At 47.5% G+C, this 13,481-nt stretch overlaps 1 protein-coding gene across 1 annotated transcript in view; it reads right to left on the reverse strand.

The window, feature by feature from the left end:
- LOC119172555 (juxtaposed with another zinc finger protein 1) overlaps positions 1-13,481 on the reverse strand; it is a 60,596-nt gene that overhangs the window by 28,308 nt on the left and 18,807 nt on the right. Inside the window, exon 5 of the mRNA XM_037423712.2 lies at positions 10,482-10,610. Within this exon, the coding sequence (XP_037279609.1) occupies positions 10,482-10,610 (129 nt within the window). The remainder of the gene's footprint in view (positions 1-10,481; positions 10,611-13,481) is intronic.

Here is a 13,481-nt window from a genome sequence, read left to right on the forward strand (position 1 = left end):
TGTTGTCTCGGACTTCCAAAAAGATGTTTCTGCTTCCCATCTTTGTGACTTTGCAACCTGGACTAACTTCTTCTGTTATGGTTTTTGATACTAGGAACAGTGAAATATGCGGAGCTTTGAAACTTTTTTTTTATTTTAGTAACATTGCATATAACCACCTGTAAAAGTTGTTTCACTGCAGTGAAGTGCTATAGCACAAAAACACCTTTTCAAGAAAAATCTACACTGCTTTGAAGCTTTACTTCGGGGTTAAATGAACATATTATTTTCACATTGATTATTCATTAACTTTAAAAGCTTTTTTTTTTTCAAGTTCTCTTATTACATGAAAATACACAACACTGGTTAGACCCATAGCCACTGGCTTGTAGGGGGTCTAAATAAATATGCATTTAAAGGAACAGATTGTGTTAACAAAGCAGATATTTTATAAGTACACTTCAATCATACAAGAAAAAAAGAAAAAAAAATCGAAACAAAATATAATGTGATGACGTTTATTCGAGCCGAGAAGTCGCAGCGAGGTCGCAACGGAAAGTGGGCGTACGGCAAGTCTGGCAGAGGCGGCACAAACTCTCGCGCAAGCAGAGCACGGGCTTTTTGTTGTCTTCCGAAGGCGCATACGCGTTGGTGCGTATGCTCCACTACAATACCCCCGGGATGAAGGGTAGCCATCCTGGCGACTCAGGGAGTAGGCACAATGATGGGGTCGTAGTAGGGCTTGAGACGGTCGACGTGTACCGTCTCGCGTCCTCGACGGCGCAAATCTGGTGATTGTGTTAACGGCTCGATGATGTAATTCACCGGGGAGGTCGCGTCAATGACACGGTACGGACCATGGTACCGGGCCAGAAGTTTAGAAGACAGGCCAGGAACGTGCGGGGGCACCCAAAGCCACACAAGGGAGCCAGCACGAAATGTAGGAGCTATGCGGTGAGCGTCGTCGTGTCGAGTCTTTTGTAGACCTTGAGCCTCACTTGTCAGAGACCGAGCCAACTGACGGCAGTCTTCAGCGTATCTGGCGACTTCCGAAAGCGGGGAGCACTCAGATGCATCAGGGCGGTACGGTAGTATAGTGTCGAGGTGGTGGGAAGGTTCGCGGCCGTACAATAGAAAGAACGGAGAAAAACCGGTAGTCGCTTGCATCGCGGTGTTATAAGCGAAGGTAACAAAGGGCAATACAGCGTCCCAGTTAGTGTGGTCGGAGGAGGTGTACATCCTCAGCATGTCGCCAAGTGTGCGGTTGAACCGCTCAGTAAGACCATTTGTCTGTGGATGGTATGCGGTAGATTTCCGGTGGATAATGTTGCATTCAGCGAGGATAGCTTGGATGACCTCCGACAGGAACACTCGACCCCTATCACTGAGTAATTCCCGCGGAGCACCATGGCGTAGAATGAAGCTGCGGAGAATGAAGAGTGCAACTTCGTGGGCGGTCGCTGCCGGTAGAGCTGCAGTCTCAGCGTAGCGTGTCAGATGATCGACTCCAACAATAATCCACCGGTTTCCAGAGCTACTATATGGGAGTGGGCCATAGAGGTCTATACCCACGCGGTCGAATGGGCGAGCCGGGCACGGCAGCGGCTGTAACATGCCGGTAAGGTGCCGCGGAGGTGTTTTGTTCTGTTGGCAAGTGGTGCAAGACTGAACGTATTTCTGCACAAAACGATACATTCCTCGCCAGTAATAGCGTTGGCGCAGCCTTTCGTAGGTTTTCAGGACACCTGCGTGAGCACTTTGGGGATCTGCATGGAAATTCATGCAGATGTCAGAGCGCATATGAGTTGGGACAGCAAGGAGCCACTTCCGACCACCAGGCGTGTAGTTGCGGCGGTACAGAATGTTGTCACGTAAGGAAAAGTGGGCTGCTTGCCGGCGTACCGCTCTCGTGGAAGGGACAGAAGACGGATCGGTAAGGTAGTCGACTAACAAGGCAAGGTATGGGTCTTTACGCTGCTCCGAAAGCATGTCAGTGCTGTCGAGTGGTGACAAGGTGGTAAAAGGGGGTGACAGAGAAGCCACATCTGATGTTAATGGCGATCGGGAAAGTGCATCGGCGTCCGCATGCTTGCGACCGGAACGATATACGACACGGATGTCGTATTCCTGCAATCGAAGTGCCCAACGGCCCAGACGTCCGGACGGGTCTTTCAAGGTGGACAGCCAACATAGAGCATGGTGGTCTGTGACCACATCAAAAGGACGGCCGTAAAGATATGGGCGAAACTTCGTAAGCGCCCAGATTATGGCCAAACACTCCTTCTCTGTCACAGAGTAATTCAATTCAGCCTTCTTAAGAGCGCGACTTGCATAAGCGACTACGTATTCGGTTTGGGTACCTTTCCGTTGTGCCAAAACTGCGCCAAGACCAACGCCGCTTGCATCAGTGTGAACTTCTGTGGCAGCAGTGGGGTCGTAGTGGCGAAGAATAGGTGGCGAGGTCAGCAGGCGGCGCAGCTGGTGAAATGCGTCGTCACATGCAGGTGACCATGCAGATATACCTTTGCTGTTGGAAAGCAGACTAGTCAGAGGTGCAATGATGGACGCGAAGTTGCGCACGAAGCGACGAAAGTAAGGGCAAAGACCAACGAAACTTCTTAGGGCTTTCAGTGATGTGGGCATTGGGAAGTCAGCGACAGCTCGAAGCTTATCGGGGTCCGGAAGAACACCGTCTCTTGTGATGACATGTCCCAAGATGGTTAGTTTGCGGGCTGCGAAGTGGCACTTCTTGGTGTTAAGTTGTAGGCCTGCAGAAGCTTGACACGCCAGAATCTCGTGGAGACGACGAAGATGTGTCGGGAAATCAGCTGAAAAGACTACGATGTCATCTAGGTAACACAAGCAAGTTTTCCACTTGTGGGCCCGCAATATGGTATCTATCATGCGTTCAAACGTCGCAGGCGCGTTGCAGAGCCCAAATGGCATGACTTTGAACTCATACAGGCCATCTGGCGTTACAAAGGCTGTTTTAGGGCGATCACATTCAGCCATTGGCACCTGCCAATACCCAGAACGCAGATCCAAGGATGTGAAGTACTCGGCGCCTTGTAAACAGTCAAGAGCATCGTCTATTCGTGGTAGCGGGTAGACGTCTTTCTTTGTAATCTTGTTTAAGTGGCGATAGTCCACGCAAAATCGAACGGTGCCATCTTTTTTCTTTACCAGAACCACGGGTGACGACCAAGCGCTTTGAGAAGGCTGTATGACTCCACGTTTAAGCATGTCATCTACTTGCTCCGTAATGACGCGGCGCTCTTCGGCAGAAACGCGGTAAGGACGCTGTCGCAGAGGCGAATGTGAGCCGGTGTCAATAGTATGAGTGACAGTCGTGGTGCGGCCCAAAGCAGGTTTCTGAAAGTCGAAAGAAGAGCGAAACTTGTTAAGGAGAGCAACAAGCTGGCTGCGATGCGAGGGGGGAAGGTCTGCGTCAATAGCATCGTCGAAGGCTGGTGAGCTTGATGGCTCAGACGCCTGAGTGATTGCGGCAATCTGACATGGCGTTTCGTCGGGAAGAATAATATCATTGATATGGTCGACAGGTTGCACATATCCTAACGTTTCACCACGAAGCAAGCCAATGGGGTAGTTGCAGTGGTTGGTAACCAGCATTACGGTTAAACCAGACGCAATCGTAAGAACGGCAAATGGGAGCACGATGCCCTTGCGTTCAGTAAAAACAGGGGATGGCGTAAATACCACCGTGTCATCAGGTTGCGCCACACATGAAAGGCTAATAGGGACTGAAGCTTCCGGAGGCAAGGTGATGTCGTCGTCAGCGATGAGTTTGCAGAGCAGTGGTGAATGGTCGGGCGATGGAAACTCACAACTTGGCACTAGGGACACTTCTGCACGGCAACAATCGATGATAGCTTCATGACCTGATAAGAAATCCCAACCCAGGATGAGGTCATGAGAGCAAGATGGTAGTACGAAAAATTGGACGATGTACAAAACGTCTTGGATGACGACGCGCGCCGTACACACAGACGAGGGCTGAATGCGTTGCGCGCTAGCCGTGGACAGCACGATGCCACAGAGAGATGTGGTCACTTTCTTCAGTTTGCGACAAAATTTTGCGTTCATCACAGAAACGGCGGCCCCAGTATCAATTAACGCTTGTGTGGCGACTCCCTGAACATTGACATCAACAACATTTCGCGGCGAAAATGGAGGCCTTGATAATTGCGCAGAAGTTGCAGTTCTTGCCTCTGGAACTGCACTGATTAGTTTCCCTCCTCAGGAGGTGGTCTACGACGCATAGGAGATGGTGATCGGCGACGAGGAGATGGGAAACGAGAAGTTGATGGGCGACGATCCGAGTCAGAGTGCCTCTGTTCGTATGCAGACGTGGTGGCCTGCTGCGACGCATAGGTAGGAGTTCCAAAGGAGGCGTACGCAGGTGTGGGACGGCGGCGGCAGTAGCGTGCAATGTGGCCAGCGATGCCACACGCGAAGCAGATAAGACGGTTGTCATGGGTGCGCCACTCATTAGATGGACGGAAAAAGCGAGGTGAGGGCCTGTAAACCGGTGGCGCTGCCGAAGGAGTTGGAGCCGATAAGGATACTGGATGCGGTGGGGGTCGCGCAACCACAGCTGCGTAGCTGAGAGGTGAAGATGGTGCAGGTGGTGCGTAGCTGACAGCTGAGAGATTAGATGCTGCTGAAGTGCATCCGTAAGGGGCCTGCACTGTAGGTAGGGCATCGCAAATTTCAGTGCGTATGGCCTGCTGCAGTGTCGAAGGCAGACTTGCGGTGGGCGCGTCGCTATGCGGCAGCAGGGAGAGCTGTCGGGCGACTTCCTCCCTGATGAAGTCTTTGATCTGGTTGGACAGGCTTTCTTGGCGAACGTTGACATTTGCGAGTGCGACAGCCGAGATCGAATCTGGTGGTGAGACACTCTGTCGGGCGATGGAACGCTGACGGTGTAATTCATCGAAGCTCTGGCACAGGCTTACGAGGATTGCCACCGAGGTCGGGCTTTTCGCTAGCAACATCTGGAATGCGCCATCCTCAATGCCCTTGAGAATCTGCCGAATTTTCTCTTCTTCGGGCATAGATTGGTTAACACGCCTGCAGAGGTCGAGAACATCCTCAATGTAACTCATAAACGTTTCGCCAGGCTGCTGGGCTCTGTGGCGCAGACGCTGGTCGGCGCGGAGCTTGCGGACCTCTGGTCGGCCGAACGCTTCTGTTACGAGGGTCTTAAAGGAGGACCAGTTGGTGATGGCGGTTTCGCGGTTGGTAAACCAAAGCTTAGCTACGTCTGCCAAGTAAAAGATGACGTAAGCGAGTTTAGGGTCGTCGTCCCACTTGTTGCTGATGCTTACGCGTTCGTACAAGGAGAGCCAGTCTTCGACGTCTTGCTCACCACTTCCGCTGAAGATTGGTGGGTCCCGCTGGCGGGTAGCGCCGGGGCAGGTAGACGGGGCAGCCGATGGTGCTGGCTGGGCTGGGACGGGCTGGTTGGCGACTGCGTCAGTCATGTTTCGCGGTAGTCTTTCAGGCAACTTGCGAGAGCGGAGCTCCAGGTCTTCTTGGGGATCTCAGCAGCCTCCACCAAATGTGATGACGTTTATTCGAGCCAAGAAGTCGCAGCGAGGTCGCAACGGAAAGTGGGCATATGGCAAGTCTGGCAGAGGCGGCACAAACTCTCGCGCAAGCAGAGCACGGGCTTTTTGTTGTCTTCCGAAGGCGCATACGCGTTGGTGCGTATGCTCCACTACAATAAGAAGGAGACATATTTGTGATAAGTCATTTGCAGTATCTTGCAGCATTGTTCCAAGCAAACAACGGATTGTATGTATACAATACATCAAATACATAAAAGTACGTATACCATGTCAAGTATGATTTTGTTAGACATATAATCTATACATAACGAAGTGGAGATTACAACGAGGTGTGTGTTAGTGTACCTGTTAATTTTTCTGCAGAAAGTATTTTTTAAGAGCACAGGCAAAACTTTTGCTTTCTTTTATTTGGCATGGTATATCATTCCAGACCTTTACTCCAGCAAATTGTAGCAATCGTTTGCCATAAACATTGTTAGTAGGCGGAAGATTGAAATTATGTAATGTGGCACGTCTGATAAGGCGGCAAGAGGATGAAAATACTGATATATGAAAGGGCAGGTTATAAGAAATGACATTATGGACGGTAAGTGCAATTTTTTGCTGTCGTAAATTATCAAATGGTATGATTTCCATATTACGAAACAATGACGCACTGTGTTGATCATATCTAGCATTGTTTATTATTCGAAGTTCTCGCTTTTGTAGTATACGTAAGGGTTCTAGATATGTTTTAAAAGTCCATCCCCATGAATCTATGCAATATGTGAGGTGACAATGAAAAAATGTGAAATATAGAATTCGGAGAATACTACTTTTAAAATAATTTCTAGCGGTTAGTAATGTACTGCATCCAGATCCCAGTTTAGCGCATACAGAGTAAATGTGGCTTTGCCAGTTTAGCTGGCTATCGAGAATTACACCCAGATATATGAATTCGTTCGTCTTCTCAAGCACGCAGTTATTTATTGTAATGCAAATGAACTCATTACTTATATCTCGATAACGGGAGTGGAAAATAGTGTATTTAGTTTTCTTTGCATTCAGTTTTAGTTTATTCGCTATAAACCACTGACAAACATTTTTTAGTTCTACATTACTTTTATGCTCGAGATCCCTTATATTGTCTGCAGTAACAATAACGGCTGTATCATCAGCGTACATTAGCATCTCTGCCGATGTCAATATGTTTGGTAGGTCGTTTACGTACAGTGAGAACAGCAAGGGTCTAAGAATGGAGCCTTGTGGTACCCCTGTGTGTATATTTAACAGGGAGGAAGTGAGATTATGCATAATCACCATTTGTTGACGTTCGCTCATGTAACTAGAAAATAAGTCAAAAATTTTGCCACGTAAACCGTAGTGTCTTAATTTCATTAGTAATATATCATGGTCAACTGTATCAAATGCTTTCTTTAAATCAACAAAAACTACTGCTACAAGGAGGTTATTATTTAATGCTTCGTTAATTTTTTTGTGATACAGATAGTACAGCAGTGGCGGTGGAATGGTGCGCCCGAAATCCATGTTGCTCGGCGCATATTACACGATATTTTTCTAGGAAGACGCGCATCCATTTTGCTAGAATTCTTTCAAATATGTTATTTATTATGCTTAAAACAGATATAGGCCTATAACTTGAGGGATCAGAGCGATCACCCTCCTTGTACACCGGTACTACTTTAGCAGTTTTCAGACAGGATGGGTACGTTGACATACGCAAGGAGTGGTTATATATATGGCATAGGATAGGGCCTAAGACGTCAATATTGTCTTTTACTATCCGCGCTGTGATCCCATCTATCCCACTGGCTTTATTGGTGGCTAAATTAGCAGTAGTGTTTTGAATTTCGTCGAGACTAATGTTGTGTACCGCAAACGTACTCGGCAAAGACGGCGAAAAACATTGAGGAGTGGAGGAAGAAAACTGCATTGCTAACGTCAGACCAATTTTAGTGAAATAATGATTAAAGTTATCTAGAGTTTGTGCATCAATAGAATCAGGTAGCACGCGTTGTTGTGGTTGATTGCCAACAACTTCGTTTACGATCTCCCAAGTTTTTTTAGAGTTGCCCTAAGCTTGTTCTATTAGGCGAGAGTAATATTCCTTCTTTCGCTGCCTCGTAAGGAGCACGGATTTATTCCTGAAAATTTTAAACTGGCCAAGGTAATATTTATTATTTCTATGTTTCTTCCATTTATGGTACCAAAAATCTTTCGTCTTCAGCAGGTCAAGGATTTCTGCTGTCATCCAAGGACATAGCGGGGTCTTATATGAGCGCGCAGATACGTTTGAGTGGCTATTTCCAATGGCTCTGATAAGGAATTTCATTAAGTTCTGAAGTTCAACATTGACGTCATCGTTATATAGACTGTCAGGGTCAATGGCGAGAATGATGCTTCGTAGTAAATTGTAATCTATTTTGCCCTCTGTTGTGATACGTGGTGTGCTGCTTTTTCGTGTGTCATTTATGGAAACAAAAACAGGAAGGTAATTTGACATGAGCTTATATGTTCACGAGCTTATATATTACACGAGCTTATATGTTCTATGTATTATAAATTTTTAAAAGTAACATATTTTGCATGTTATCAGTTGCATTCTACCGGAAGTTAAATCGTGCTAGTACTACTCAAAATTTCTTCTGCTCTTGACCAAAAAAAAAAGGACATTTGAAGTACATTTGCGTATGCCTTGTTTCAAATTTCAAACAAATATTGCACAGGTAAGTTTGGTCATGATAAACCTGCTTACTTTTATTTATAATGTGCCATGTATATATATTGCTAGAATTCGATTGAATATTATTTGGCCAAATGACTATTCGCCTCGAATTCACTTCAAGTGTAAATTTGCTTTTTGCACAACCCTATAATGAAGGTTGAATTACTGATTTCTTTTTTCTTTGTAGTTTTAGCAGATCTTGATTGAATGCGCACTTGTAAAAAGATGTCGACAAATGGTAGAGGACACATGCTGTTGTATAATGTAGTTCCCTAAATCCTTTTCACTGGCAACATCGGTCGCTATTCATGTTTTGACAGTGCTTCTATCGAAGTGAACTACTATCGTATGAAAACTAACTATCTGTCATTATGGTGATCACCACGCGTGTAATGTTTCACAGGACACATAGAGCACAAGGACGCACACAAGCATCTTTTACAAAGGTGTTAGAATAGGATGGGCAGCTGTCAGCCAAGTTTACTGATGTCACTGTCACGTTCAAGAAATTCGAGAAAAAACACCAGAATATGCCATGTCAGGAGCAGAGGAGCCTTACTGAGGATTTCAAGGCTAACAACTCATGACACGCATTTGTCACCGACATTCTCTGCAAGTCTCCTCATACCTCCGCAATGTGGCACATTTATTTAACAAGCTCAAGCCCATTGTGCCACACTGTAATGCTGAACAATCTTCTTGTTCTCCAAAGTCCACCACCGCAACTAAACAAAGAAAAAGGTCAAAGTCTGCAGTGAGGCTCTCACTGTAATGTGTCACTTCCCTGGCTGGCTTGTGAAAGCCTCACGTGCTGTCGGACGCAAAAGTTTACCGTATCTATAGCATCTGACGGAGCGACAAAAATCTGCATCACTGTGTCACCTACCATGACAGGGCGGGTTGGCACATTTAGATAATGCGCCTTTGCCGAATCTAATCGCAAAGGCCACATTCTGCACTTTTTCGATGCTCCGCCACAGACTGAAGATCCTATAAAATTTTGCGTCCGACAGTACACCAATTCTCATGGTGGCTGGAATGTGCCAAACTCTTGACATTTTTGGGGACCTCACTCAGACTCACTCGTGATAGCACGTTTTGCACTTAGAGCTAACTCCAACTCACTCGTAAAAATTTTCCTGAGCCAGAGTCACTCGTACTCACACTCATGAAGTTTGCTCAACCAGACTGAAACTCGCCAAAATATTACTCACTCAGACTCACGGGTTGATTTGAGTTTGAACGAGTCCAAAGTAGCCGGCTCACGAGCCTGTTAGCCTAGAATTAGTATTTTTTACCATGGTGTCGATGCTATTAAACACCAATATCTCACATAATCAGTGCTTTCTTTGGCACCTTTCGACACAGTACCTTCAGATAAAAGTTATGAGTGGTTTCAAACCAGTAAGGACATTTTTCTTGAAAGAGATGACACCATACTTTGTTATCAAGAACTTCCCAGTGAGAGTTAGCGGTAGGGGGGGAGGCAAGGCACCCCCCAAATAATTTGTGCCTCTGATCAACAAATACTGAAATGGTGTATGTGTCTACTCACACTGTTTGTTGTGCTAAAGTCTACCTAGAATATTTTTCTAAAATAGTACATTTTAAGAAAAGCTTGATAAAAGTAATTTATACATTCTATTGGCACTTTTGTTTTGTAGAAAAATTCTCGAAAACACTACAATTTGCTCAGTTTTGTGTACGCTCTAAGGAGTGATAACTTTGAAGCTATGATAACGAACTGTCTTATAATACGAGCACATTGCTCTAAAAATGCAAAAATGCAAGTATTTAAATAATTTACAGACGGTCAATTTATAGAAAATTTTTTTCATGCCTGGTTTTCGACCATTTATCATTAATTTTAAATGGCGGTCTCACGAATGCAAAATATTTTTGCCGCTCAAAATATCTTGGAAAAATACTTTAGTACTAATGTCTATATGTGTGTAATTTTCTCAAACTATTACACAGAAATTGATTTTGGTCGAGCGCCCTGGTTGGGACAGTTAGCGTGGAATGACTCCCCCCTTCCCCCCCAAACAAAATAAAGGAACTGACGCACAACTCAGATTTGGGAAATGCCGTAAAGGTCCATTAGCCCCGAGCGCACTTCCATACCGATGTATTTATTAGAACATTGCTGACCGCTTAGTTACAACGAGACAAGACGAGACGCTTACTTGGCTTCCCTCTTGTGCCCGTTCTTTGCGTGGTACTTGATTCCGTTGGCATTCTTGTAGCGCTTCTTGCATCCTGGAACAGGGCAAGCAAATGGCTTCTCTTCCGTGGAACCTGCACTGCTCATCATCCTGTACAACAAAAAAAAAAAAAATGCCCATCGGCTCACTGTCTCATCATGTCACTTTGAGCAACAGGAAAACATAGACAACACTTCATAGAATCATGCTAATTTCCATAGAGAGGCAACCTCCTATGCCGATCAAATATCATTTGCATCAGTTTGCTAATGTTACCATATTTTATAAAGTACAACTTGTGCAAAATATTGCCACATGGTTTGCTTGTGTGAGATCGAAGAGTGAAAGAGGACAAAGACGATCTCTCTGAGCCGCTGCTTGGCTAGCCGACTCAACGAGCCCATTATATCAAGTTTGTCGTGAGTAACGTGACCAGACTGGTGGAGTTGCTGGGTACGGCTCACGAACCACCCAACGCCCAAGACCCCGTCCAGCAGCCGGAACACAAGCCCTGCACCCGTGGACACTCCTGTTCATAGAGTAAGCCGCCGCCAACGAGGCCTACCGCCCGAGACACCAACCACTGACGCAGCGACTGACTTCGACACAAGATCCCGTGCAAGCTCTGACATCTTCCACGCCGATCTACTGCACCGTCCAGAACCCGCTCATGCCTAGCCCCTTTCACGGAGATCAGCATGAAGATGTTGACGACTGGCTGAGTGAGTTCGAACGTGTCGCAGCGATCAATTACTGGGATGATGCCGCAAAGCTCCGGAACGTGTACACTTGCCTAAAAGACGGTGCCAAGACGTGGTTTTTGAACAGGGATGATGTTCTGACATCTTGGCGCGAGTTCCAGCGTCGCCTCCTGGAGACCTACAGGAGTCCCGACCGCCGTGAACGGGCGGAGGGTGAACTACAATCACGCATCCACATGCCCAATGAGACCGTCTCGATGTACGTCGAGGACATGACACGGCTTTTCAAGCGAGCAGATCCTGCTATGGCAGAAGAAAAAAAGTTGCGCCACCTCATGCGTGGTGTGAAGGAACAACTTTTTGCTGGTTTGGTGCGTAGTCCCCCCAAAAGTGTTGCTGAGTTCCTTACTGAAGCGGCAACAATGGAGCAAGTACTGCACCAACGGTCTGCCCTCTTTGACCGTCAAGTGAATGCTGCCTCAACTCCCGAAATTTTTGCCACCCCTGGGAGCAAGAGCCCCGAATGGATTCGCGAGATCATCCGATCTGTCGTCCGGGAAGAAATGGAAAAGATGTACGGGACAAGGCAAATCGATGTTGGTTCTATCACCACTGTCATCCGTGACGAGGTCCAGCAGGTGCTGCACGCCCATCGTTTTCCGCCCACGTTGGTTGATCCAGAAACGGCTCCTGTGCCTACTGACTGTCGCCATCATACGTGCGTGGAAGCCTTGCGATCTGCCACTCCTCTTTCTGGTCAAGGAGTCCCGACCCAGCCAGTGCCGCACGTCCCGATCCAGACAATGCCATACGTCCCGATCCAGACAATGATTCCGTCAGTCGCGATTCAGTCAGCGCACGCTGATTTGGACATCGATAGTCGCCGTGCACCGACGCGCAAGTCTGATCTCTGGCATACGCCAGACAGACGACCCCTCTGCTATCATTGCGGTGAGGCTGGTCACATTTACCGCGAATGCCCATACCGGCAACTTGGACTGCGTGGATTTTCCGTCAATTCCCCTCGTCCCCGAATTGGTCAAAGGCCAAGGGATATCGAAGAGTATCTCGCGCAACAGCGTGCACCTTTTACACGACAGCAATCGCGGTCACCATCTCCAAGGAAACCCGCAGCCACTGGGCCACGTTTCGGGGTGACGGCACGGGAACGCTCCCCGAGCCCTCGTCGGGAAAACTGAAGGCAGCGGCTTTCGGGGGCAAGGTCGCTGGGACTCAAAGTGAGGAAGACCTCTCATCGACGCTTGCACGCAACGCCGAAGGCATTTCGTCAGAGAATAATCGCCGTACTGAAGAAACGGCGACATCCACATCTGAACCTAGTGACCGCGTGTCACTCGACATACCTGTGCTGATTGATGGTCTTCAGGTCAGTACATTGGTAGACACTGGTGCAGACTATTCGATCATCAGCGGGAGGCTAGCGAAAGATCTCAGGAAAGCGATCACGCCGTGGAATGGAACGCGAATTCGAACAGCTGGAGGACACGTTGTAACACCGCTGGGTCGCTGTACCGCAAGAGTGAAAATTCGTGCGTCAACGTTTGTGCTCAGCTGCCTCGTTCTTCGCGACTGTTCGCGTCAGCTGATTATCGGCACGGACTTCCTTCGGGAATACGGTGCCATCATAAATCTCCGTGAGCGCATCGTGACCTTCTCGACTCAAGGCGCAACAGATCGAGACGCCGATAACTGCCGTAGACTTGCGCTGCGTGTTGCTGACGACAGTGTGACGCTGCCACCTCGAGCAACTGTTCCCATCGAAGTCACTTGTGAAGACTTCCAAGACGGCGACGTGGTGGCTGAAAGCAACTTATCACTTCTGCTGCTCCAAGGTGTATGCGCCGCCCGAAGTGTTGTGCGCGTCCGTGACGGACAGTCAACGATACTAGCTACGAACTTCAATTACGAGCACCGGCATCTTTTCCGTGGAACCACCCTAGCTTATGGAGAACCTGTTGCTGACGTCACGGAGTGCTTCGCGTCCGAGGAAACGCATGAGAATGAGGGATTTTTAGACCGCATCGACATTAATTCGACGCTGTCAGACGAGAGAAAAGCTGCACTTCATGACCTTTTAAGGGAGTTTCGATCTTGCTTCGCCTCTTCTTCTAAAGTACGTCAAACACACCTCACGAAGCATCGAATTATTACCGACGATGACGTCCGCCCCATCCGGCAGCAGCCTTATCGCGTTTCTGCCAAAGAACGCGAGGCTATTCAGACACAAGTAAAAGAGATGCTGGATGACGGGATGATTCAA

The sequence above is a fragment of the Rhipicephalus microplus genome, chromosome 4 (assembly GCF_043290135.1).
Source record: "Rhipicephalus microplus isolate Deutch F79 chromosome 4, USDA_Rmic, whole genome shotgun sequence".
In the NCBI taxonomy this organism is placed as follows: domain Eukaryota; kingdom Metazoa; phylum Arthropoda; class Arachnida; order Ixodida; family Ixodidae; genus Rhipicephalus; species Rhipicephalus microplus.